Source organism: Sus scrofa, chromosome 7, assembly GCF_000003025.6.
Source record: "Sus scrofa isolate TJ Tabasco breed Duroc chromosome 7, Sscrofa11.1, whole genome shotgun sequence".
Lineage (NCBI taxonomy): Eukaryota > Metazoa > Chordata > Mammalia > Artiodactyla > Suidae > Sus > Sus scrofa.
In genome coordinates this window covers 75,183,916-75,211,780 of record NC_010449.5, presented here as the reverse complement: position 1 = coordinate 75,211,780, position 27,865 = coordinate 75,183,916, and the positions used below count along the sequence as shown (strand labels likewise).

Below are 27,865 nucleotides of genomic sequence, written 5' to 3'. Positions count from 1 at the left end.
TCTCTCTCTCTCTCTCTCTCTCTCTCTCTCTCTCTCTCACACACACACACACACACACACACACACACACACAGCACGCATGCCTGGAGCAAGGATAAAGAACAAACACTTCTTAAATTGCAAGAACATCTAGCCAATAGCATAGAGTTCTGCCTGGGCTTCAAGTTTAATTCACAAAAGCTGAATTCTCTCAGCTCCTTGTCAGGCTGGGGAAAGTCTCACCTCAGCCCTCACAGAGGCAGAAGGGATCAAGGGCACCCTACGCAGGTTTGGAGGCCAAGGCAGCATAGAGGGAGCAACAGAGGACCAGTGCATGGGCTCATCCACGGCCTAGGCTTCAGTCAGGAAGCTGGAGCAGGACAGGAAGTCCCTGTGGTGAGGCTGAACTGGGGGCTTCTCAGGAGACCACTGGGGCTTCCACACTAAGGAGATGCCAGAACTGGAAAGGTGTCAGAAGTCATCCAAACCAAAGGAGGATTAGATGAGGTCATTGAAACCCAGGTAGCAAGTGATTTCCTCAGGGTGACAGAGGTATCCCGTGGCAGAGCTGAGACTAGCACCCAGGTTTTCAGACTCCTGCCCAGGGTTCTCCTCCAGTCCACACCAACCACCCCCAGAGCTCCTCAGGCCTTTGCAGTTCTGGGCTGCGGAGGCCACTAGGTTGGATAGGAGAAAAGCCTCTCGAGTGGAGTTCGTGGTCTGGCTTGGTATTGGGAATTGCAATCCTGAAAATGCAGTAGTCCTAAAACGGGGAGGTTGTAAGCCTTGGAATGAAAACATAGCTTCATTGCTAATTAAAACCTTAATGCACTACAGGTTGAAAATCTTGAATTAAAATCTAAACCGAGCGGGGAGCTGCACCACACCCTCACCTCCCAGTTGCTGTGCATCATGCGCTCCCCCTACCCCAACCTACATACACACACACACACACACACACACAGTGCCTGATTGACTGGAGGGTCTGACTCCTGGAGATTCCGGTGTCCTGGCCAAGTGGAGTGGGATAGAAGGCGGAGGGTTTCCGTGCACCTCCTGAGTGTGGGAACGGGTCCCCTCTCTCAGAAAATGACCGGCATCTAACCTCAGAGCATGCCTGGAGGGTCCAGGAAGTTTGGGGATATTTGTGTTGCATCCAAAGAAGTGTCTGGCACCAGAAGGCGCTCAGTAACCGTCTAGTGAATGGCACAGCCACCTCCCGAGTGGTGCCCGCCGCCCGCCCACCGACTCCACCATTCCGCGGCCAGAGGCGCGGAGGAAGAAGTGGGCGTGGCCTCCGGCCCCGGGCCGCTCGGGGCCAGCCGGTCACAGCGAGCCTTGTAGAGGTCGCGCTCTCTGGCCAAGCGGGCCACTTCGGCCCGCAGCGCGTCCAGCTGGGCGGCCAGGCGGGCGCGCTCGGCCTCCAGCCCGCGCCGCTGCTGCAGCCGCTTGGAGCGACAGGCCTGCGCGTACCCGCGGTTCTTCAGCGTGCGGCGCCTCTGCTTCAGCCGCAGCGCCTCGTCGCGCCCGCAGCCCCGCAGCTGCCGGTTTAGCTCCCGCACAGACATCGACACCAGCGCCGCGTCCGAAAACCGCTCGGCCAGCTGCAGAGGACCGGGCAGGGCTGGGGTCAGCGGCAACTCCACGTTAGGGTGGCGGCGCAGCTGGCCCTGCCCCGCCCTCAGGAAGGCTCCATCCCCGGCTCCCACCTTTACATGAACGCTCGCATTCCCCACCCACCCCCACAATCTACTCCACACTCTAGAACCCGCCCCCTGTCCCAACACACCCTCCGCTGCCCCCAACCCCCGCCACGAGTCCTCGACCCCTTTGGGTGGGTCCCTAGTCTCCCACCCACGGTCAAGCGAGCCATTCGCGCGCCTGAACCCCGCGCCACCCCTGTGCGGTCCTCAGCCTCTGACTGCACCCGCGTGTGTGTCCAGTGGGCCCGCGGCCAGCCAGACCCTGCCCTTCCAACACACCTCGTTCCTGTCCTGAAGGCCTCAACCCTGTGACCCTCAAAGGATTTGGATTACATCTTAATGCCCTCAACTCCCCCATCTGTGTCTATAATTAATAGGATGAGTCCCAATCCTTCCTGAGAAGGTTGGGGCCTGGGGAGGCACGAAGTCTTGAAAAGGCCAGCTTCCTTGCGGTTCCCACAGTCTCAACTCCATTCCAGGCACTAACCTTTCCCTGGTTTCCTCAAAGGGACTATCTATTTACCTCCCCTTAATCAACTGCTTCTGACGCCCTTTAATTCTCAGTTCTCCCCTTTGGGTCCTGTTCTAACCTTAGGGTCACCCTCTTCCTCCCAGTTCAACCTACTCATTTCTCTCCATTTGGGAAAAAAGGAGGGGCCAGAACATGTTTTTCTCTGATTTCTTTCAAGGGCCCTTCTTCCCTTCTCCTGTCCTTTGTCCCTTTCCCAGTCCATCACCCTTTGGCAGTGACCATTCTTCCTCTCTCTCAGGTTGGCCTCCTCCCTCACGCTGCCCCCACCCCCTCAGCCCAGCTCACAGACCAGCTCACTGACAACTCACCTGGGCATGCTGGGCTCCTGTCTCCTCTGGACTTCCTGGGTAGTAGGCATGGGGCCCCTCAACAGGAACTGGGCCCTGACACTGCAGCAGCTCTGCCGCCTCCTCAGGACTTAGCCCCAGTGCCTCCCCAGCCCCCAGCTGCTGTTGCAGGGTGGCCAGCCAGTACAGCTCCTCCAGGCCTGGCCGGGGGCCCTCAGTAGCTCCCACCGTGCCTGGCTCACTGAAGGTGGGTGAAGGAGGCACTGAGCTGTAGGGTGTGGAGCCCAGTGAGGCTGTGGGGGGGCCAGATTGCCCCTCAGAGGGTTCCCGCTTTACCTCAAACTTCATCAAGTCAAAGTCATTGACATATTCCATGGCCAGGGGACTGGGAGGCAGTGCCATTCTGGGGTTGGATTGGGAGGGGGTGTACCTGCAAAAAAGAGGATAGGTTTGGAGCACCTGCAGGCTGCCTATCAGCCTCCTTCACCAAATCCCACTTCCCCCAAAGCCCATGTGCCCTGGAGACAGAGTTCTGCAAAGCTGAGGTGGCAACGCAGCCTGTTTCCTGCATAGTCACCTCCGGGCTGAGAGACAGCTTCTCAGGTGGCAGGGGCTCCTGCCAGAGGGCAAGCACCTGAATGAGGAAGAGGATAAGCCAGCCTCTGGCCCACTAGTGCCTCTGGGATCTATGAAAAAGAAGAATATGGCAGCACTCCCAGCTCTAGTACTGGGACATGCTGAGCGGCTCTGTCATCTCGAGAGGCATCATTCCATTTCCAAGCAATTAAAAAGTGTTGCTTAATTAACTGTGACAGAGTATGTGTGTATTTTAAAGCAATGGGAAGGCACATATGCTGTGGCCTTTGATATATAGTGATAACATGCTGTTATGACTCTTTTTCTCAGAACACCCAGGCTAATGCCTATGCATGCATAGAAGACCCTCCATGCCCATTCATTGTATGGATTAATCAATGAATCCCTTTTCTAGGAGCAAGAGACTTTCCATGGGAAAAGGAAAGGTCCCAGAATCAGTTCTAGAAAGATCAGGACAGAGCGTTGACCATCTTTCCTCAAAGTCAATCTCTCCAAGGGGAACCAACGAAGGCTTGTTTTCCTCCTTCTGTGGAGGACCTGCCACGTCAAGTGTGAACTTGAGAAGATCACCTTCCCCCTTCTGACCCCAGTTTCCCCTTCTGTTCAATGATGATAATTAGACTATAACATGTTCCAAAGAGTGTTCTGTGAAACATGGCGTCTGAAAAAGAGCCAAGAAGGGGGTCTGTGCTCAGATCATTTTGAGAAATGCTCCCGCGCCCCACCCTTGCAGGTTCACAAAGCACAGCAGCAGGGTAATCTGAGAAGTCCTTCAGTAAACCATCTATTCAGCTTCAGTAGTAGAGGGCCCCAAACTTATGTCACCCAGGAACTCTCCTCCCTGCTATCAACCCCAGAGCATGTGCCCACCTGAGACACCTCTGGCTAAGTGACCTCAGAGGTCCTTCCTAGCCTGGACGTCCCCAGCTCTAGCCCAACACCCAGTTCCAACAGCCCAGGACAGGACAGGTCAGGCAGGGAAGGCTTATCCTTGAGGCTTAGAATTTGGCTCCGTATTGATGCCCCAAACCTAGGTTGCCCACTTTGCAACCACATCTCAGGCCCCAGGCCCTGCCCAGAGGTGGGAGAAAGGACATGTCTTCTATCTCTTCCTGTCCCAGGGAAGGGGTGTTACCCTATCTATTGAGCCCCTTACCCTTGGGAAGACAGAGGGGATGGGAACAAAAACACAGATTGGGAGTTCCTGTCGTGGTGCAGCAGAAACAAATCCAACTAGGAACCATGAGGTTGTGGGTTCGATCCCTGGCCTCACTCAGTGGGTTAAGGATCCGACGTTGCCATGAGCTGCAGTGTAGATCATAGATGCGGCTCAGATCTGGCATTGCTGTGGTTGTGGCATAGGCCAGTGGCTACAGCTCCGATTCAGCCCCTAGTCTGGGAACATCCATATGCCATGGGTATGGCCCTAAAAAAGACCAAAAAAGACAAAAAGCATAAAACAAACACAGATTGAAGGAACTGATCTTTGACAAGGAGGAGAAGGTGAGACACAGAGAGAGGTGTCCAGAAAGAACTGGATGAAGAGATAAGTGAGAAGGGCTGCTTATCTTCCTGATGTGATAGCAGTGAAGCCAGTCAGGGTGGGAGCAGAGCAGGGGACAGAAGTGTGAAGATTCCTGAAAAGAGACAACAGAAAGCTGACAGCAGGTGTGGAAGGGTGGTGGTGGGGGCTCTAGGCGAGAGGCTGGGCATCCAGGTAGACTTCAGACATACTCACTTTAGGGGTGGCAGAGAGGACTGGTCAGTGTCAGAGCCAGGCAGGCACAGCTTCCCCAGAGACTGGAGGCCCCATTGAGCAGAGCCTGATGCCTCGGTGCTCAGAACAAGGGGCTGTGGGCACAGAGCCCACTAGGTACTCTTAAAGGGCCAGCTCTCTGAGGTCATCTGTGGTTCTCAGGCCTCCAGCCAATGAGGCGAAGGGATCATTTGCATATCTCATGGGCCTGGGGGTTGGGAAGGATAAGAGGAGAGGACAAATATGCCGTTCTCAAGGAAGGGAAGGGGGCATCTTGCCCACCAAAGTTCCTCACTGTTCTCAGTTCCCCAGGACTGACAGCAGCATCGGCCCCTACCTGCACCCTCATGAGGACACAACCTTCAGCCCTTGGCGACTGAAACCCTGGGGCTGGAAAAGAGGCCCAGACAAGCTCCTGGCACCCTTACCCTCCAAGGCTCTGCGGTGCATTGTGGGTGTTTGGGGGGGTGGCAGTACAAGCCCTCCCAGGCTCACTCTCACCGGGCCTGTTGGGTCTGTTTCCTGTTTTCAGGAACCCCAACATTCCCCCCCCCTATATCTGGCCTCAGGCATCTCTCAGGTATCCCATCAGAAAGACAAGCAAGCCTCCCCACTGTGAATCTCTGTGATTCAGCCACCCAATTCACAGCCACTCCTGCTGACCCAGCCCCAGGACAAGTGGGCCAGCGGGGGAGGGGGAGATAAGAACCCCTGGTCCTTCCTTCCAGGCCGCCTCAGGCCACTGAAATCCAGTCACTACCAATTCATCTGAGACACTTTTGTAATTGCCCTCATCTGCCCTCTGCTTCCCCTCACCTTTTCCTTGTGTGTGTGTGTCTCTCTCTTCCTCTCTCACTCGTCCTGCTTCCCAGATGGCTGGGGGGTGACCTACATTTTCAGCCTAATCCCCTAACACCTCTTAGAGCTATCATCCCCAAGTAGAAGTTGGAACAGGGATACTGGGAATTAGCCAAGGAGATGTTTAAACCTGTCTGAAGCTGTTTAAATAAGGTCTGTACTAGAATAGGGCTCCAGGAGTTAAAGGCTATTTCCTACCTTCTAAAGACACCCAAACACCCCCACGGGGTTGATAGCCCCTTTTTCCCAGCCCAGACAGAGACCTGGATATCATCAATTATAAAAATTGGAGTTCCCGTCGTGGCGCAGTGGTTAACGAATCCGACTAGGAACCATGAGGTTGCGGGTTCGATCCCTGCCTTTGCTCAGTGGGTTAACGATCCGGCGTTGCCATGAGCTGTGGTGTAGGTTGCAGACGCGGCTTGGATCCCGCGTTGCTGTGGCTCTGGCGTAGGCCGGTGGCTACAGCTCCGATTCAACCCCTCGCCTGAGAACCTCCATATGCCGCGGGAGCGGCCCAAGAAATAGCAACAATAACAACAACAACAACAACAAAAAAGACAAAAGACAAAAAAAAAAAAAATAAATAACCTGGTCCCAGCCTTAGGTGTTCAGTGAAGAGCTGGTAGATTCAGATGATCTAAGACAGTGGTTCTCAAACTGGAGTCCCCAGCAGCATCACCTGGGAACTTGCTAGAAATGCAAATTTTCTGGCTTCATCTCCAACCTACTGAGTAGTCACTTTGGGGATGGGAGCCAAGAAAATCTATGTTTTAATAAGCCCTCCAAACTTCTGGTGAACACTGAAGCTTGCTAACCCGTAGGCTACAGAGGGCCTACAGTCAACTCTGCTTCCTTAGGGGTGTGTGGGGGGGGCAGGGGTACGGAGAGCATACATATGGTTCTCTCCTATCATACTCTCTACACACATACAAGAAGACCTACACCAGAGGACATCTCTCTTCCCACACTTGGCCTCCAATTTTTTTTTTTTTTTTGGTCTTTTTGTCTTTTAGGGCCACACCAGCAGCATATGGAGGTTCCCAGGCTAGGGGTCTAATCGAAGCTGTAGCCACTGGCCTACACCAGAGCCACAGCAACACAGGATCTGAGGAAACTACACCACAGTTCATGCCAATGCTGGATCCTTAACCCACTGAGCAAGGCCAGGGATCGAACCCACAACCTCAGGGTTCCTAGTCGGATTCGTTTCTGCTGAGCCACGACGGGAACTCCTTGGCCTCCATTTTGTAGGGCAGAGTCCATTGTCATCATTCAAATGGAAGGGCTTCTGGGTGTGATTGCCTGAACCTAGTGCTGTTTTCATAGAAAATCCAAAAACCCAAGGCCTGGGAACAAGGCCACAAAATGGGAATGGGGACCAGAAACGGAGACCAGAAATCCCACGCATGTGCCCATGGAATGTGGTTCTAAGGTAAATACCCAGGAAAGAGACCCCAGAATTTCCCTGGCGAAGAAGGAATAGCGAGGGTTGACCACGGCCCCTTTTGCAGGCCTGGTTGGGTCCAGCCAGACACTTGCCCCCAGCAGCTGTCAGATCTGCGCTGATCCTCTTGTTTACTGGAGCGCTCAGAGGAGAGGTGGGCGGCCTAAGCTGCTAACGGGCTAAAGGAGTCAGACTAAACAAGCTCAGGCGACTTGGGCCGCTCGGGGCTCAGACCAGGCACCACTGACCAGGGAAAGGAGTCTTGGGCCTGAGGGGTGGGCCAGGGGAAAGGACCCCAAGGACACAGAGAAGAGAGGCTGCAGTGTCAGCAGAGCCCCAGCAGGTGCTTCACGGGTTCTCTTGGCAGGAGGGGAGATGCATGCTGAGACTGACTGGCTCAAGGACATCTGGGGACAGGGAGATGGGGATGAAAAAGATGAAGCCACATGGACTTTGGGAAGGACAGAACAAAGGAAGGCAAGAAGGCAAGAAGTCAAGAAGACTTAGTTAAGGAGGCAGGAGATGTAGGCCTGGGAGAAAGGGCAGAACTAGTCAGGGGCTCCCCAGGGACCATGGAGACCAGAAATCCCACGCATATGCCCATGGAATGTGGTTCTAAGGTGACAGAAGGATGCAGGTGAATGAAAGGGATGGGCAAAGGCCCATGGGGAACAAAAAGAGAGAGGAAGCCTTCTGGAGAGGGACCAAGAAGGGAGTAAGAGGAGTTCCCATCGTGGCTCAGTGGTTAACGAATCCGACTAGGAACCATGGGGTTGCGGGTTCAATCCCTGGCCTTGCTCAGTAGGTTAAGGATCCAGTGTTGCCGTGAGCTGTGGTGTAAGTCGCAGACGCGCAGACGCGGCTCAGATCCTGCGTTGCTGTGGCTCTGGCGTAGGCCGGCGGCTACAGCTCCGATTCAACTCCTAGCCTGGGAACTTCCATATGCCAGGGGTCCAGCCCTAAAAGGACAAAAAAAAAAAAAAAAAAAAAAAAGAAGGGAGTAAGAGGTTGATGGGAAGAGGGCGCTAGAAAAGAAAAGTGGTAGAGGAAGGGTCAGAGGAAAGTAAGACCGGGGGCCAAGAACTAGAAAAAGGAACAGACAGATGGATGGTCAGGCTATAGAGAAAGAACAGTGAACAAAAAACAAAAAGATAAAAGGATATGGACAGAGGGATGCAGGACCATAGGGAGAGAGGGCCAGGCAAGCAAAGGACCTGGAGAAATAGGATAGAGAACAAAGAGGAAAGAGGGAAGACCGAGTCAGTCATCCAGGATTCTTTCCCCATCCGCTCTGTCCTGCAGGTAGGGACAGCCCTGTAAGACCTGTTCTCATTCCTAGTGCTGGCTTCTGAAATCTCGATCTTCAGTAATGGATCCAAATCCTCAAACCTCTTCTTGGTCTACCGCATATATTCATTCACTTGACAACTACTTCTTAAGTACCTACTCTGCACCAGACACTGTGCTGGGTGCTAGGGACACCTCAGTAAATCAGACTGACTCCAGTCTTCATGGAGCTTATAGACTGATAAAACAGAGAAGGGTCAATTTATTGCCCTTAAGCCCAGGCAAGAGTGGCCCCTGTCCTGGCTCAGCGTTTTGGAAGGCTCCACTCTGTGTCCCTTGGAGCAAGGAGTCCTGGCCTCCTCTGCCCAATCCCAAACTCCTTCTGAACCACACTCCAGATACCTAGGAATTTCCTGTCCAAAGTGTCCCAAGCCCACTTCTAGGGCCCACATGGATCTCCTTCCTGGGTTTTCCCTCCCAAGGGGAGATCTCACTCATACACACATCCCTAGACCCAACAGGTGGCCAAGGGGTGGCTGTTTGCAGGAAGTTGTGGACAGAATTGGGGTGTGCAGGTAGGAGGGTCTACATGTATGCACATGAGAGCCCTTGCAGTAGAAGATGGTGTCAGCAGTGGGGGGAAAATGTGGACCCAAAGGCCAGTGGCTGAAAGCCGACTCTCCCCATACCACCACATTCTATTGTGGAATCCTCAAGAACAAAAAATAAAATCCAAATTTGGAGTTCCCGTTGTGGCCCAGTGAGTTTAGAACCCAAAAGAGTGTCCATTAAGATGCAGGTTCCATCCCTGGCCTCACTCATTGGATCAGGCGATGCCTCAAGCTGAGGCAGAGGTTGCAGATGTGGCTCAGATCCAATGTTACCACGGCTGTGGTGCAGGCCAGCAGCTGCAGCTCCAATTCAACCCCTAGCCCAGGAACTTCCATATGCCACTAGCGTGGCCTTTGAAAAAATAAATTAGAGAGTTCCCTTTGTGACTCAGCAGTTAACGAACCTGACTAGGATCCATGAGGACGCGGGTTTGATTCCTGGCCTCGCTCAGTGAGTTAAGGATCCAGTGTTGCCATGACCTGTGGTGTAGGTCACAGACACAGCTCAGATCCTGTGTGGCTGTGGCTGCAGCTGTGGCATAGGCCGACAGCTTCAGATCCAATTCGACCCCTAGCCTGGGAATTTCCATATGCCACAGGTGCAGCCCTAAAAATAATAATCATAATTAAATAATCAATTTAATTAAAGCCAAATTTGAACTGAAATTTGAACCAAATTCCAGACCATTATGTATATATTTGTCAAGGTAGAATAGAACATTTTATTTAAAGTTTGTTAGCTTGAGTCATACATTTAAAATATTTAAGCACAAGGTTTGTGAGCCTCTATTTGTACTCTTGACCCAGGGCCTTCATATGTTAGGAATGGGACTACATAAAAACAAACCATTATAATGTAATGGATGCTAACGCAGGAGAAGTGCATGGGCCATGAGACTTTATTTCATGAGACCTAATCTAATGTGAGGGCAGAGGAGAAGGTGGTGATAGGGCTGAGTAGGCACAGGTGGTCGTGGAAGTCCCAATAGGGGATCATAGATAAAGAGGGAAACCTGGGGGATGTTGGGAGACCACTGTAAGTTCAGGAAAACTATCAAAATAAGGCAGGCTTGCTTGACAAGTGGAGATGTGAGAATTGCCTCCAGTCATTGGGTGGGGGATGGGATGAGGCCTGCTTTCAAATTCAGACCAAGGGCAGAGTTTGAAGAGCGCCCTTCAGCTGATTTGAATACACACCTTACTCAATACTAAGGAGGAGCTACTACTCCCAGAAAGGAAGAGGCGGGCCTTTCCAAATCCCCATGTCCCTTGGATGATAAAACTGTGGTCCACCAGGTCCTGGGCAGAGCTTCCTTTTCTTCCCCGCTTGCATCTCTTACAAGCATCCTATCCTAATAAATCTGTTTCTCACGTATCACTTTGTCTCTCACCAAATTCCTCTGCACGGAGGCATAAAGGACCTGAGCCTTGGTGAGTCCAGACACAGGGTGAGTAACTCAAATTTAAAACCATGGGTTTTGAGTTCCTGTTGTGGCTCAGTGGTTAACGAATCCGAATAGGAACAATGAGGTTACGGGTTTGATCCCTGGCCTTGCTCAGTCGGTTAATGATCCGGCGTTGCCGTGAGCTGTGGTATAGGTTGCAGACGCGGCTCAGATCCCTCATTGCTGTGGCTGTGGCATAAGCTGGTGGCTACAGCTCCAATTAGACCCCTAGCCTGGGAACCTCCATATGCCATGGGAGCGGCCCTAGAAAAGGCAAAAAGACAAAAAATTAAAAAAAAAAAAAAAACGTGGGTTTAAATCCCCATCTGGTTTTAGGTTGGGTTCAAGTTCCAGCAGGCAGGTTCAAGTCCCAATCTGGGCTTTGGCTGGGTTCAAGTCCCAGTTTGGGTTCTGGCTAGGTTCAGGCCACTAGTGCTGTCAGTTTCAGTGCCACTGTGGGGACAGCTTGCCTAAGGAAGTCACATTAAACTGAGACTGGTCGGGGGAATAAGAAGCAACGGTGCCTGGAAGTGTGGAGAACATGGAGATTCCAAGCTGCGGGAATAATACATGCAAAGGCTCTGAGCAGGGAAGAGGTAGACACATTAATGAAACTGAAAACACTAATGTAGCCAGAGAGCAGCGACTAAGGAAAGGGGGAAGAATGACGGCAGGTGAGGGCTAGGGTGGAGAAGTCAAGCAGGGGCCAGATCCTACAGAGCCTTGTAGGCCAAGTTTAGTGTGTGGGCTCTACCCCAAGAGCTGTGAGAAGCTACTAAATATTTTTCAGCAGGGATGTGGAATGATCAGATTGAGTTAGAAAAGATCACTTTGGGAGTTCCCGTTGTTGCTCAGCACTAATGAACCTGACTAGTATCCATGAGGATGAGAGTTCAATCCCTGGCCTCTCTCAGCAGGTTAAGGAACTGGCATTGCTGTGAGCTGTGGTGTAGGTCACAGACACTGCTCAGATCTGGCATGGCTGTGGCTGTGGCTGGCAGATGCCACTCTGATTTGACCCCTAGCCTGGGAACTTCCATATGCCATGGGTGTGGCCCTAAAAAGACAAAAGAAAGAAAGGATGAAAGGAAGGAGACGAAAGGATGGAAGGAAGAAGGAGAAGGAAAGAAGGAGGGAGGGAGAAGGAAGGAAGGAAGGAGAGGGGAGGGAGGAAGAAGAAGGGAGGGAGGAAGGAGAGGAAGGAAGGTCACTTTGGATCTAGTGTGGAAGAAGGTCAAAATGGAATCAGAGTCAAATTAGGGGGTTAATGCAGTATACAAGTTGAGAAGGGGGAATATCTTTAGTCGGAAACAAACTCCGAGATGGAAACTTGCATATAGGTGGTTTGTTGGGGGGCAAGGGGGAGAGTTAAAGTCAGTGAGAGAATCAGGACTGGATAAAGAGAAGAGTTGAGCACTACAACTAAACAGAGGCTCCTCCGGCTGACCCCACAGGAGCTCCAGAGCTGGGATGGACCTTCAGAGTGCCCCAAATTGAGGCCAGGGGGCCAGGCCTTTGGACCTCTGCATCAACCAGACATTGAATCCAAGATGCCCCAGGAAAGAGGGACTGCATTTGGCAAGACAGCTCCCTTCAGCCAAAGGGAGTGCTCAGGGAAATGCTCAGCCGTGAGCCAAGAGCAGCCAACACTCAGCAGCTGGGACGAGCATCTGATCCTGAAGGTGGATCTGGGCAGCACTCCACAGCATCCACAGCATCCACAGCATCCACAGCAGAGGGTCTGCGAGCAGGCCAAGGCCAAGGCCCAGAGGGCCCTGGGGAAGAGAAAATGCAGACCAAGGCAAGACTGGTCACACCCTGCCCCCTGGTGGTGTGCTGCAGGATCACAGACGAGATGATGACCTTCAGTAGAATGACAATGATGCCACCAATATGCACATTTTTAGGCCCAGAGGGTGACTAAAGAGGCAGCCGTTTGCAGTGGAGGAGGTACAGACAGAGTTTGGATATAGGGACTGAAGGGAAGTGTCCCAAATACTTACACATGAGGTCGAGTGCCTGGGTGGAAAAGATGAAGACCAGCAGCAAGCCCAAGGCTGGCAGCCAGCTCTTCTCGTCCCATTATGTTCCAGCAGAGAACTCTAAAAAGTCTGAGAATCAGGATTGTTTCTGCTGTAAATGGCAAAAAGCCACTTAAAATTAGCTTGAGGAAGAGAAATTTATGGAGTTCCCTGGTAGCCTAGGGGTTAAGGATTAGGCATTATCACTGCTGTGGCATTGGGTTCAATCCCTTGCCCTGGAACTTCTGCATGCTGCAGGCACAGCCAAAAAAAAAAAAAAAAAAAAAAAAAAAAAGGTGAGGGCGGGGAGAGGGAGGGAGAGAGAAGAAAAAATTTATTGGCTCCTAAACCTGGAATCAGGAATTTCATGATCTCCATCCCTTTGCCTGCTTCCTCTAGGCTTCCTTCCTTCTCAGGCAGGTTTCTGCTTTGCAGGGCCAAGCTGACATCCAGCAGCATCAGGCTTTGGTTCCACCAGCCCAGCAACCCCAGCAGAAAGAGAGCTCATTTTGAAAGCGGACAGAAGAAGCCCCAGAGAGGGACCTAATGCCCATCCGTGAACATTCCCAATGGCTGTGGCCAGAGCTCAGAACACATGAATTGGCCAAGCTGAGAGCTCACCCCCAAGAGACCCCCATGACCACACAGGCCCAGGAGGTGGTCCCCCAAAGGAACATCAAGATGTTATTATCAGAAAGGGAGAGTGGATGCTGGGCAGATGCTTACCATTGCCACGTTGAATTTGAGGTGCTATGGCATTTAGGGTCTCAAGTTGAAGAGAGATGTCTGGATGGAGACATAACTTGAGAAATCACCAGAGGGAGTTCTGGTCGTGTCGCAGTGGAAACAAATCTGACTAGGAACGATGAGGTTGCAGGTTCGATCCCTGGCCTCTCTCAGTGAGTCAAAGATTCAGCGTTGTCATGAGCTGTGGTGTAGGTCAAAGACGCGGCTCAGATCTGGTGTTGCTGTGGCTGTGTTGTAGGCCGGCAGCTGTAGCTCCAGTTAGACCCCTAGCCTGGGAACTTCCATGTGCTGCAGGTGCAGCTCTAAAAAGACAAAAAGACAAAAAAAAAAAAAAAAAGACGAAAGAAGGAAAAAAGAAATCACCAGAGGACTTCATTGTGGTGGCTGGGTGGGACAGATGCATTATCCAGGGGAATGTGGAGAGAATGACCAGGGCAGAAGCCAATGAAGAGATTCCAAGGTGGAGAGATACCACCACTTCATGGTTGGGCAGAAAGGAGCCCTAATCATGGGGAGAAGGAACAAAGATGTGGGAGTTGGGGACTGAGGAAACCTTAACGTTAGGGCCCTGGGCAACAGAAGAATCTGGGCTCCCAGTGCCCAGGCCCGAGGAAGAAGGGGGAATGGTAATGCCCAGCCCCCAGCTTTTAGACTTCCAACCCCCCATGGGTTCTGGCCTCTGGTATCGCCCCTTGTTCCTAGTTTACTCGCCACCCAATGTCTCCCTGTCGCTATCTCTCGGGAGCAAGAGTCCTCAAAGTTACATCATGTGCAGGGGGCGGGACTTCGGGGGAGAGGACCCAATTCTCCAATGGGAGACAAGGGTTTGGGGGCTAGGATGCAGGAGGTGGGGCTGTGGCTGGGAGGACCTGGGGCTAGAGCCCCGGGCGGAGAAAGGGTCGCGTTGGCCTGGGCAGGGTCCCGCCCCTGCGCCCGCCCCGCTCGTTTTTAAGCACCTCCCGCCCAGTCTGTGCTCCTGCTCACTGCGCCCGCGCTCGCCTCCTTCCCCGCCTTCCACATTTCCCCGGCTCTTCGGTTTTCGCGGCCACCCCGCAGCCGTCGCCCAGGTGCCATGGCCGCTATGTACCGCCCCGGCCTGCGGTGAGTGACCCCCCGGCCCCCCAGTCCGGGGCCGACCCGCACCTTCCGCTGCGCTCGCCCCCTCGGGGCTGCCAGTTGTGCTCATCTGCTCACCCGCCGCGTCTGGTTTCCCGTCCCCGGAGGAGGCGGGCAGGGGGCAAGTGTGTCTGGATTCCCGGCCTCTCGGGGTCGTGTGTCTCGCTGGAGATCGCGGCAACCTGAACCGCTCTGGGTCGCTCCTCGGTTTCCGTCGCCTCCTCCCTCTAGTCCCTGGCCACACCGTCTCTATCTGCCCCTCTCAGAACTTCCTTTCCCCTCCTCACTGGGCCGTCTCCGTGTCTCCTCCTTTGCTTTACAGATGTAACTCTTGTGCCCCGGGTTGGGCGAGGAGCACTAGGGCACTGGGGACAAGGGTGCATGAGCCCCTGGGGATTGAGCTCCCTGAGAAAGGTAGAAGGTAAACAGCCACTCCCCCCCCCCCACCCCCGTACTGGATCCTGGCCGACTGGAACCTGGCGGAAAGCCCAGCAGCCAGAGGGACCTGGGGGGCGCCAGGGCCCCTGGGTGGAGGAGGGGGCCAAGTTGCTTTCATTCTTACAGGGCTGGCTTCCTGCCCTGCCCAGGATGAGCCCCTAGGCCCCACTTGCCTGCCCTCTCCCCCTTTTCACAGCTTCCTGTCTTTCCCTCCCTTCTCAGTTTAGTCCCAGGGTCTGAGCAGACCCCCTCTCCCTCCCACAGCTGGTTCCACTTGGCCAACCCTTGTGGGTGGTCTCTGGAGCAGAGGAAGAGGAGAAGGTCCCCCTCAGGGGACTGGAGGAGAGTGGGGGAGCCAGCCTCCCCCTGGAGGGAGGTTTTCCCCAACACTGTGCCTTTAGAATTAAGGCTCTGGGAGAACTTCTCTCTGAGGTGGAGGAGACTCAGGTCCCAGGAGCCTTGCTCGTCTGGCCCTGGGGCCACATTGAGATTCCACGCTGCCCTGCTCAATGGAGGCCACCCCAGCTCCCACATCCATGGTCTGAGGCTCACTCCCTCTGAATTGGAGCATCCTGCAGTCTGATGTTCTACCCCGTCACCACCATCCAAAGCTCTCTAGGCATGTGTTCTCCAGCAGAGAGCCAAGGGAGCAACAAGGTCATGTGATCCTGGGCGTGTGGGGCACAGTGTCTGGTGGGCGAGGCCCTGGCATCAGAGGAGGGCAACTTCCCTCTCTTGGCCTTTGCTCTCTGGGTCACTCGTCCCTGGGTCCAGGCCAATCAGAGCACACATTACTTTTCCCTCTCCTAGGGGGTGTGAAGGAATAGACTACAGGGACCCTGGAAATTGGGGCATGGACCCCAGCTAGTGACATTCCCCAACAGTCAGTCTTCCACACAGTTCAAATGGCAACATTGTATGCAATCTTTGTTGGCCCAGATGGGCACCTGCAGATCTAATGCTTGGAACCCCAACATGGGGTCATCCACACTCTAGGAAACCTGGGACTCCACTGTGTCAAAGTCCAGGTCCTCTGCTTGAGGCTTTCACAGTCTTACAGCAGGCACATTGGAAGAAAAGAATAAAAACAGCTGACTTTTGGAGTTCTCTTGTAGTGCAGCAGGTTAAGGATCTGGCGTTGTCACTGCAGCAGCTTGGGTCACTGCTGTGGCACGAGTTCGATCCCTGGCCTGGGAACTTCCACATGCCATGGGCATGGCCAAAAAAAAAAAAAAAAAAAAAAAAAGACAGCTGCCTTTTTAACTTATAAAAACTATACTTGAAAATGAAAAGAACAGACTTGAAAGCTTCAAACACCAGACACATGAAGCTGTCACCTGGGCACAATTTATTGACGTTTGAGCCATAGAAACCTGCTCATTTCCAAGCACTGGCCAGACATAGTAAAACCTGGGCATGGGCTAAGCCTACAGTATCTTCAGCTTGTCTATACATGCACTTCCACACAGCCAGCCATGTGCCTTTATGCTCATTTTGTGACACCTGTCCCTTGCTAAGCAGGAGACACCCTCACTCAACCTCATAAAGGCCATCCCCCCCACCTATTCTGACCTCTTAATGGTGCCAGCACCCAGGCCTTTAGCACACCCCCAGCAGCCCAGCTGTCTGTCCCCTTGACTTGCCCATCTTCCATGAGAACACCTGGCCCATTACCTCTCTGTTTCTTCTACAGGCTTAGCTGGCATGGGCTGAGCTCCTGGGGATGGTCATCACGGCGCAGCATCCAGGCCCTGCGAGTACTCAATGGAGATCTGGGCCAGCTGCCTGCTGGGGTTCGAGACTTTGTGGAGCGCAGCGCCCGCCTCTGCCAACCAGAGGGCATCCACATCTGTGATGGGACTGAGGCAGAGAACACTGCCACCCTGGCTCTGCTGGAACAGCAGGGCCTCATCCGAAAGCTCCCCAAGTACAACAACTGGTAAGCTCGGAGCCCAGCTACCTGCGAGATTGGGGCGGCTGCGTGGACTGACGCCACTTTGGGTTTACTAAGACAAAATCAAGTTTAAATAGATTATCCCAATGGAATGAGAAAGAAGTGGAGCTTTAGGGGAGACAATCAGGAACTACTGGATTGGTCTGCATTTTTTTGCTAAATGAAAACCATAGAAATAAAAGCTTTTGCCTTTTTTTTTTTTTTTTTTTTTTTTTTTAACTCACAAGTTCAGGAGTTCCCGTCGTAGCTTAGTGGTTAATGAATCCGACTAGGAACCATGACGTTGCAGGTTTGATCCCTGGCCTCGCTCATTGGGTTTAGGGTCCAGCATTGCCATGAGCTGTGGCATAGATCGCAGATGTGGCTCAGATCCTGAGTTGCTATGGCTGTGGTGTAGGCCGGCGGCTACAGCTCCAATTAGACCCCTAGCCTGGGAACCTCCATATGCCGTGGGTGTGGCCCTAGAAAAGACAAAATTTAAATAAATAAATAAATAAATAAATAAACTAACTCACAAGTTCAGGGAGTTTTTGCCAGGGCAGAGGATTCTAGAGGGCCAAAACAAAACCCTTAGATGGGACAAAATCTGCAAGATGCAACTGAGATGCAAATGGATGGGGGAAAAATAAGGCCAACAGAAGACCTAGAGTCAAGGTTGGACTTGAAAGAGTGGGTCTGGGAATGAAGGGGATCTGCTGGCCACTGTCTTCTTCATATCTGCTCTCCCCCAGCTGGCTGGCCCGCACAGACCCCAAGGATGTGGCACGAGTAGAAAGCAAGACGGTGATTGTAACTCCTTCTCAACGGGACACGGTGCCCCTCCCAGCTGGTGGGGCCCGTGGGCAGCTGGGCAACTGGATGTCCCCAGCTGAGTTCCAGCAAGCTGTGGATGAGAGGTTTCCAGGCTGCATGCAGGGTAACCAGGGCAGGGACCCAGAGGCAGGGGCACCGAAAGTGTGAACAGGTTGGAGCCCTTCATCCACGTGCCGTTTTCCTCCACAGGCCGAACCATGTATGTGCTTCCATTCAGCATGGGTCCTGTGGGCTCCCCACTGTCCCGCATCGGAGTGCAGCTCACGGACTCAGCCTATGTGGTGGCTAGTATGCGGATTATGACCCGACTGGGGAAACCTGTGCTTCAGGCCCTGGGAGATGGCGACTTCGTCAAGTGTCTACACTCCGTGGGCCAACCTCTGACTGGGCAAGGTAAGCACTTGCTCTGCCCAGGGGAAGACACAGGCCTGTGTGCCCTCAGAGGGGACCCCTAATCCTACCCATATTATTGGTGAGACACCTAATCCCCAAGATCTAGGGCAGCAGCCTGGGCTGGGGGTGAGGCTGCGTTGGCAGAGCAGCTTATGCAAGATTGAGAAGAACTGGAATTCCTGTCGTGGCTCAGTGGTAAGGAACCTGACTAGAATCCATGAGGACGTGAGTTCGATCCCCGACCTCGCTCATTGGGTTAAGGATCTGGCGTTGCTGTCTCTATGGTATTGGCCGGCAGCTATAGCTCCGATTTGACCCCTAGCCTGGAAACATCTTTATGCTGCATGTGAGGCCCTAAAAAAAAAAAAAAAGTTGAGAAGAATCACCTATACACTTCCAAGAATAGGGGTGTGGGAGCTAATGGATATCATGAGGTGGGAGCTTCAGCCACCTACTGGCATTGCCACTGCTCCCAAGTGTCTCTCCTGCCAACTCCTGATCCCTCCGGCCCCCTGACACCCCAGTACCTGATGCCCCTGCCAGCAGCCCCCATCAACCCATTGTCCCCAGGGGAGCCGGTGAGCCAGTGGCCATGCAACCCAGAGAAAACCCTGATTGGCCACGTGCCCGACCAGCGGGAGATCGTCTCTTTCGGCAGCGGCTATGGTGGCAACTCCCTGCTGGGCAAGAAGTGCTTTGCCCTTCGCATCGCCTCTCGGCTGGCCCGGGATGAGGGCTGGCTGGCGGAGCACATGCTGGTGAGGGCCTGGTGAGGATCTGGGCAGCTTCTGGGGGCAGGGCAGGGGCAGGGCCTGGCCAGTCAGCCTCAGCCTCGTCTCTCCACTGTGAGGTGCCAGACTGGTGGCCAGGGACTCTGCCCAAATGCCTGAAGCTTTGGCCTGAGGCTGTGAATATCGGGGGGCTTCCCCTTGCCACCACCCAGGCCATATGGCAAAGCAGTGCACCTGTTCAGTGAATAAACATTGGCCCTCCCTGTTGACCCCTAGTTGTCCTTCCCATGTAGACCATGCCTGACCTCTGGTGACCTCCTTGTTCCCTCTCTCCCCATCTCACAGATCCTGGGTATCACCAACCCCGCGGGGAAGAAGCGCTATGTGGCAGCTGCCTTCCCCAGTGCCTGTGGCAAGACGAACCTGGCCATGATGCGGCCAGCACTGCCAGGCTGGAAAGTGGAGTGTGTGGGGGATGACATCGCCTGGATGAGGTTTGACAGTGATGGTGAGAGGCCTGGAATCACACTCTGGGTCCTGGTTTTTACCAGAGCATAGGGGTCCCCTTCCTTCATGGCTTAAGCTAAACTTTCTCAGTAAGAACCTGTTCCAGAACAATCACCCCAACCCATACCTCCTGGAAGCCTAGCCACCCTGAAGTCACAAAGCCTTTCCCCCTGAGATCTAGGGGTTAGCTTAAGGCAGGAAGGGCAGAGCAGGACCTTTCACAGCCAAAGCTCTCAACTCTGCCTCATTATTCCTTCCCTTCTTTCACTTCTCCTGACAGGTCAACTCCGGGCCATCAACCCTGAGAATGGCTTCTTTGGGGTGGCCCCTGGCACCTCTGCCACCACCAATCCCAATGCCATGGCCACAATCCAGAGTAACACTCTTTTCACCAATGTGGCTGAGACGAGCGATGGCGGCGTGTACTGGGAAGGCATTGATCAGCCTCTTCCCCCTGGCGTCACCGTGACCTCCTGGCTGGGCAAACCCTGGAAACCCGGTATGTGAGGTGGGGAGGTCATGACACAGCCGCCAGGGCTCAGTACCTTGGTGATATGAAAGCCTTCTCCACAACTGCAGCCATCTTCCAGGACCTCCGGGAGGCACAGGGAGCTATGACTGTTCACAGTTTCTAAGCCTAGGCAAGATCTCTGTTCAAGTCCTAGCACCACCAAGGTATTGGCTTTGTGACCTGGCTGAGTTGCTTAAACCTTCTGAGCTTCAGTTGCCCCATCAGTCCAGTGGGGATAGTTATTATAGTACCTGTCTCATAAGGTGGTGGAGGATTAAATTAAATAATGCAAGCAGAGGCTTCAGCACACTGCCGAATACATGGTAAATTCTTAATAAATATCAGCTGGAATCGAAGGGCTATCTTGGAAACTATTGCAGAAGGAATTGGGCTCAAAGCACAAACCATAAGTTTGACCCATTAGGCAGAAGGAAGCCTGCCCCTGCCCCTGCCACTCCTGCCCCTGCCCCGACATTCCCCAGTATGATAATCATTGTCTAAATGTCAGTATTGGAGTTCTCGTCGTAGCTCAGCATAACCCGACTAGTATCCATAAGGAATGCGGGTTCAATCCCTGGCCTCACTCAGTGGGTTGGGAATCCAGAGTTGCTGTGAACTGTGGTGTAGGTCGCAGATGAGGCTCTGATCCCACCTTACTGTGGCTGTGATGCAGGCCGGCAGCTGTCACTCCAGTTCAACCCCTAGCCCCTGGGAATCTCCATATGCCGAGGGTGCGGCCCTAAAAAAAGACCAGAAAAAAAAAAAAAAAAAAAAAAGACCAAAATAAAATTAAAAATAAAGGTCAGTATTGGAGTTTCCTAGTGGCTCAGCAGGTTAAAGATCTAGCATTGTCACTGCTGTGGCTCTGGTTACTGCTATGGCACCAGTGCAGTCCCTGGCCCAGGAACTTCCACATGCCATGGACATGGCCAAAAAAGAAAGTCAATATTATTACCCTTGGAGTTCCCGTCGTGGCGCAGTGCTTAACGAATCCGACTAGGAACCATGAGGTGGCGGGTTCGGTCCCTGCCCTTGCTCAGTGGGTTGACAATCCGGCGTTGCCATGAGCTGTGGTGCAGGTTGCAGACGCGGCTCGGATCCCGTGTTGCTGTGGCTCTGGTGTAGGCTGGTGGCTACGGCTCCGATTAGACCCCTAGCCTGGGAATCTCCATATGCCGCAGGAGCGGCCCAAGAAATAGCAAAAAGACCAAAAAAAAAAAAAAAATTATTACCCTTCCCCTGCCTGTCCAACACTTATACCCTGATTTTTCTTCCAAAAGACATCAGACCAGCTCTTTAGCCTCTCCCAGAAACTAGTGTCTCAACCCTGTCATTACCCCCTAGTGCCTTGGGGCTCTGCCCCCTCCACCTGCCCTGTACTGTGGACCTTCAGCTTTCAGTGGCCTTTGGCATTCAGGGCTCCCAGACCTAGGAGCGGGAGCAAGGAAAAGCCTGGCAGGGGAGGGTGGCCTGTGGTCACTGAAGCCTACATTCAAGTTTTCCAGGCTGGCCTAACAGTCACCTTCCTCATCTAATCACCCTTCATTTTCTATAACACCACCATTAAGCCCTCCTAGGCCTCCCCACCCAACTGAGAAATCCAAGAAATTTTCACATTTCCCCACAGGCTAGTTCCCCAACCCTTTCATCATCTCTAGATTCAGGGGTGTAACTAGGGTGTGTTGTGCCCAGCTTCAATTCCCAGAATAATACCTTGTGCTGGGTCCTGAATTGGGGGCTGATGAAAGTGCAAGAGAGAAGAATAAAGGATGGTGGGTTTTTTTTTCCCCCTCTAGGGCTGCTCCCGCGGCATATGGAGATTCCCAGGCTAGGAGTCTAATCAGAGCTGTAGCTGCCAGCCTACACCACAGCCACAGCAATATGGGATCCGAGCCACATCTGCAGCCTACACCACAGTTCACAGCAACACCAGATCCTTAACCCACTGAGTGAGGCCAAGGATTGAACCCTCAACCTTAAGGTTCCTAGTTGGATTCATTAACCACTGAGCCACGACAGGAATTCCAACGATGGCTCTTATATGAGTAGAGGCAGGAGCAGGGGCCAGAAGGGGGCAGGGAGCACTGATTGTATGACTCCTTTGCCTGCCAGGTCCAACCAGCAATCTCTGGCAGAGAAAGCACTGTCCATTCAAGGGCCCGCATGATGGTGCTTTTTTTTTTTTGCCTTTTTTTTAGGGCTGCACCTGCGGCATATGGAGGTTCCCAGGCTAGGGCTGAAATGGAGCTACAACTGCTGGTCACAGCCACAGCAATGGGGGATCCAAGCCGCCTCTGCAACCTATACCACAGCTCACAGCATGCTGGATCTCCAACCCACTGAGTGAGACCAGGAATGAATACCAGTCAGATTCGTTTCCACTGCGCCACAATGGGAACTCCTGATGGTGCTTTATACATATGCCACTGACTCAGTCCCAGCTGCTCTCCAGGGTACCTGAAGGGGCCACATGACCTGGGCTCCTTGAGTTACGCCTGCCCAGCTGATGTCCTCCTCTGAGTTCTTCAAGCCCTGTCACTCCATCAGAGTCTGAGCAGACTCAGGGAAATCACCTAAATCTGCCAGCTTTAAAATCAATCCCTGTTTGCATTTTGATAGCTCAGGAGATTTTTTCTTCCCCCATTTGCTGATGGAAAGTCAATTGTCTGAAATACTGACCTGACAGTCTCAGTTTTTGCTTTAGGTGTATTTATTTAAATAATAATCCCATAGGAGTTCCCGTCGTGGGGCAGTGGTTAACGAATCTGACTAGGAACCATGAGGTTGCAGGTTCGATCCCTGGCCTTGCTCAGTGGGTTAAGGATCCGGCTTTGCCATGAGCTGCGGTGTAGGTCACAGATGCAGCTCAGATCCCGCATTGCTGTGGCTGTGGTGTAGGCCAGCAGCTACAGCTCCAATTAGACCCCTAGAAGTGGCCCTAGAAAAGGCAAAAGGACAAAATAATAATAATAATAATAATAATCCCATAAATTACAGAAATTGAAGAAACACTGTAAATCAACTATACTTTAATTAAAAAATTAACAGTCATCCCATATATTAAAAGAGATTCTGGAAGAGAATTCTATTAACCCTATACCAATATGTAATGCCATTCCCTTGAGCACTGGTCAGTGCCAAGTGGCTGTAGCTTGGCATCAACATTAGTGTCCTGCTAGATCCCAGCCCCTCTCCCACTCTTCCCACTGTTCAGTTAACAGCACCATTAAAAACAACCCGATCTTTGGGGGAGATGTCCTGGCTCCCTTCTCCCTGCTCCCTACCAACCTCCAGCCTGAGGTTGCAGGGAGCTAATGAGGCAAAAAGAAATTGTGCAAGAGTGCCTGCAAATGTTTGTGTGTGTTGGGCTGGATGTGCCCTTGAACCTGATATTTGTATTTCCTCTACCAGGTGACAAGGAGCCCTGTGCACATCCTAACTCTCGCTTCTGTGCCCCGGCTCGCCAGTGCCCCATCATGGACCCAGCCTGGGAGGCCCCTGAGGGTGTCCCCATTGATGCCATCATCTTTGGAGGCCGCAGACCCAAAGGTAAACATGCCTTCTGGGTTAAGGCTTAAGCTCTCTATCAGGACGCACATCCCTCTTGTACTTGAAGCTCAGAAAACCTCAGCCTGGATGGCCAACTACACCTGTCTGCCTCTAGAGCACCCCTCCACCCCACCCCCGTGCAAAATGGGGTGGGCGGGGTGGGGGTGGGGAGAGGCACGCGGTTTGAAAGTGAGCAGCTGAGGTCCTAGGGGAGAGAGTAGGAGTCAAGATCACCAGAAGGGGTGGAGTGACGATGCAAAGATGAGGGCTGCCTTTGACTGTGTGCACTCATGTCCCAGGAGTCCCCCTGGTATATGAGGCCTTCAGCTGGCGCCATGGGGTGTTTGTGGGCAGTGCCATGCGCTCAGAGTCTACTGCTGCAGCCGAACACAAAGGTGAGTGCCCTCCCTGCCCCTCCTGTGTGCCTTCGTTGCCTCTTCTCTCCCTTCCTAACCCAGCCCTTCCGCCCACTCTTTCCCTCCTGTATCTTTTGCCATTCCCTTCCCCTCACCCTGCCTCGAGAATAATCCGGAATTGCCAACATTTCACAACTTCCTCTGGCTGGAGGCAGGGTGACCTTCCTTCTCTCCAGTGAGGAGGAAAGTGCCTTACCCTCCTGCTTCCCTCCCCAGGGAAGGTCATCATGCATGACCCATTTGCCATGCGGCCCTTCTTCGGCTACAACTTTGGGCGCTACCTGGAACACTGGCTGAGCATGGAGGGGCGCAAGGGGGCCCGGCTGCCCCGCATCTTCCATGTCAACTGGTTCCGTCGCGACGAGGCGGGCCACTTCCTGTGGCCAGGCTTTGGAGAGAACGCGCGGGTGCTAGACTGGATCTGTCGGCGGCTCGAGCAGGAGGACAGTGCCCGAGAGACGCCCATTGGGCTGGTGCCGAAGGAAGGTGCCTTGGATCTCAGGGGCCTGGGAGCCATAGACACCACCCAGCTGTTCTCGATCCCCAAGGACTTCTGGGAACAGGAGGTTCGTGACATTCGGAGCTACCTGACAGAGCAGGTCAACCAGGATCTGCCCAAGGAGGTGTTGGCTGAGCTGGAGGCCCTGGAGGGACGCGTGCGCAGAATGTGACCTGAGGCTCCAGGGTAGCAAGTGAGCACAGCACCACCACCCCTCCAGCCCCTCCTCTCCCCCGCCCCCCCGCCCCCAGGAATAAGCAAGCCACCAGGCTTGCAGAAAATATGAGCATTATGACATAACCATTATATTCTAGGTGCCATGAGACCAGGCCACAGACCTTCCCCCATATGGTATCCAATAATAAGAAATGCTCATTTATTTTATACAACATTTGTGCTGTTTTCATTTCCTGTCTGTCTTCATAGGCTTCCTTCTAACACCGATTTCACAATCTTCTTCCAACCCTTCCAAGCAGTGCAGTCCAGCCTGGCACAGTCTGGTGGTATAAGGATGTCTCTCACGGGCAGCTCCACCACTGGCCCATACAAGTACGAATTGCTGGGAGAAGGTAGTATCTACTTGTGTCCTGAGGTCTTAAAAACTTGGGGCCTCTGTGATGCTCCGTATAGCCTCCTAAAATTCCTAATCTCCCATCAGAGATGCAGAAGTCTCTATTTTATTTATTTATTTATTTATTTTTGTCTTTTTGCCTTTTCTAGGGCTGCTCCCACAGCATACAGAGGTTCCCAGGCTAGGGGTCTAATCAGAGCTGTAGCCACCAGCCTATGCCATAGCCACAGCAACGTGGATCCGAGCTGGGTCTATGATCTACACCACATACACACACACACACAGCTCAGGGCATCGCTGGATCCTTAACCCACTGAGCCAGGCCAGGGATTGAACCCACAACCTCATGGTTCCTAGTCAGATTCATGAACCACGGGAACTCCAGAAGCCTCTATTTTAAAATAAAACACTGTGGTGTAGGTTGCAGATGCGGCTTGGATCCCACGTTGCTGTGGCTCTGGCGTAGGTCGGCGGCTACAGCTCCGATTCAACCCCTAGCCTGGGAACCTCCATATGCGGCCCTAGAAAAGGCAAAAAGACAAAAAATAAATAAAATAAAATAATAAAATAAAGTAAAATAAAATAAAATGAAATGAAATGAAACACACAGTTACAGAAAACCATACAAAAAAAGAATAGCTTAATCAACTAAGACAAAGCGAACACCTTTGAAAACATTACCCAGAGAGAGAAACAGAACTTTGACGGACACCAAAAGCCACCCCCACCCCTTGGCCGTGTTTTTCATCTTCATAGCCTCCTTCCTGGTATAAATGGACACTATGGTTCATGATAATCACATCCTTGGCTGGTTGTTTGTTTGTTTGTTTGTTTTTAAGGGCCCACACTTGCAGCATATGGAAGTTCCCAGGCTAGGGGTCTAATCAAGTTGCAGCTGAGGCCTATGCCACATGAGGTCCAAGCAGCATCTGTGACCTATGCCACACCTTCAGCAACAACACCAGATCCTTAACCCTGAGTGAGGCCAGGGATCAAACCTGCATCCTCATGGATATTAGTCAGATTCTTAACCCACTGAGCCACAATGGGAAATCCATATCCTTGGTTTTCTTTCCTTTTTTCTTTTTTGGAGTTGTATTACCCAAATCCAGAATTCCTAAACATTATAGTTTGGCCTTGCCCATTTAAAAAAATTTTGTATGCCATTTAAGTCTTTCAATCTACAGGTTCCCTCTCCTTCCTTTCTTTTCCTTCAGTTGAATCATTGAAGAATCCAGGCCTACACTCACAATGCCTAGATTCATTAATTTATTAGGGATTTCAAAACAGCTTTATTCAAACTCTGTCATAGTAGTTAGAATAGTTCCCACTGTGGTGCAGTGAGTTAAGAATCCAACTGCAGGGGCCAGGTCCTTCTGTGGAGGCACAGGTTTGATCCCCCACCTCAAGCAGAGGGTTAAAGGATCCAGTGTTGCTACTGCTGGGTCCTAGATTGCAGCTGTGGCTTGGATTCAATCCCTGGCCCTGACACTTCCATATGCTGTGGGTGCAGCCATTAAAAAAAAAAAAAAAGTTGGAATACTTTTATAAAGGTATACTCTTTTTATCTATCTCACTACCCTGAAGGACGGTTTATATAAGAACAGCAAGATAACTGTTTGATTCTTCTTTATTTACCATCTTCAGAATAATAATTTGGTTTTGTATCATCCTTCAAAATGGTGACAAATTAATTAGTTATACACATACTCTATTATGAACTTATGGATCTAAACATCCTTAATATTTATTAAATTATCTTCATTAATGCTCAAATTATCCCATCTTTGGTCATGAGAGCTTGGCTCCTGACTCCTTTTGTCATTACCCTGATAGCACTTGCTGGTTTCTTTGCAATCTGGCATGGTGAATTGTTGTTCCATGCTCATAGTGTAAATTTCCTACCCAGGCCTGGAATCAGCCATTTCTCCAAGCTCCGTTTTCTTTCCAGGGGAAATGGTATTTTAAGATCTAGGTGGTAGGAGCGTTTGTTGCTACTAGATTGTTTCTAGATCTTATAGGGATAGGGAGTTTTATCTTTCTGTGAACTCACCTCATGAGTTCATACTGATAATAACTCCTATTCCAACTCAGGACTAAAGGATTTTTAACTTCTATATCAAATCTCTACCTCCTATCTGCCACTCAAAAAGTTCTGTCTGGTTCCCTGGAGTTCCCGTCATGGCTCAGCAGTTAACGAACCCAACTACTACCCATGAGGACTTGGGTTCAATCCCTGGCCTCACTCAGTGGGTTAAGGATCCAGCGTTACCCTGAGCTGTGTGTGTGTGGTGTAGGTTGTAGACCCAGCTCAGATCCATGTTGCTGTGGCTGTGGTGTAGGCTGGTGGCTACAGCTCTGATTCGACCCTTAGCCTGGGAACCTCCATATGCTGCGGGTGCAGCCCTAAAAAGACAAAAAAAAAATCTGGTTCCCAAGGATACAAGACACAAGAGTATTAGAAATTCTGTAATTACTCAATTGCTTTATAGTCAACACATTTTAAGTCCTGGGAAAATCAGTGTACTTCCCCCTCTCCTTCTACACTCAGCATGCTACACAGTGATAAACATATGTCATCAGTTCATCAATCACTTTAGAACACAGAATTTTCCCTTGTATTGCCTGGAGCTGTACACGTGTCCCAGGAGCTCTGTGCAGTCACCTCTCTGGGAGCTGGGACCCCGGAGAAGGAGGACATGGTTAGCCAGAGAAAGAAAAATTTCCTTCCCTTCCCTCCTCTCAAGCCGAGCCCGCCCCCTGGTGGAGTTGCTAATGAGCAGGAAACAGCCAAAGGCAGGTCAGACAGGAAGTCAACTAGCTGACATTTACAAAGCAATTACTAGAACCAGGCCTAAAATGGGGGCTAAAAGTAGAAAAATGGCTTTAAGTGTTGCTGGGGAGAGTGGAGGCTGCCCAGATGAAAAGCACTTACAAATTGTCAACAAGCAACATGCCAAATTCCAGAATCATGACAGAGAAGGCCAAAAAAGTTTATCAAAATGACTTAATTAAAATTATTTTTAAAGATATGCCATTTTGGAGTTTCTTGGTGGCCTAGCAGTGAAGGATTTGGCATTGTCACTGCTGTGACTCT

At 52.0% G+C, this 27,865-nt stretch overlaps 2 protein-coding genes across 3 annotated transcripts; one reads left to right on the top strand and one right to left on the bottom strand.

Moving 5' to 3' along the window:
• Window positions 126-12,733, bottom strand: NRL (neural retina leucine zipper). The gene is given in 4 exon segments (XM_001925854.4): window positions 126-1,280; window positions 1,283-1,583; window positions 2,523-2,931; window positions 12,506-12,733. Coding segments are annotated over 4 exon segments (906 nt in total). The 5' UTR covers window positions 12,586-12,733; the 3' UTR covers window positions 126-1,164.
• PCK2 (phosphoenolpyruvate carboxykinase 2, mitochondrial) lies at window positions 14,168-24,586 on the top strand. 2 transcript variants are annotated; one of them, NM_001161753.1, is given in 10 exon segments: window positions 14,168-14,371; window positions 16,518-16,763; window positions 17,510-17,694; window positions 17,781-17,984; window positions 18,555-18,742; window positions 19,061-19,223; window positions 19,503-19,721; window positions 23,145-23,282; window positions 23,582-23,677; window positions 23,915-24,586. In NM_001161753.1, coding segments are annotated over 10 exon segments (1,923 nt in total). In that variant the 5' UTR covers window positions 14,168-14,342; the 3' UTR covers window positions 24,370-24,586.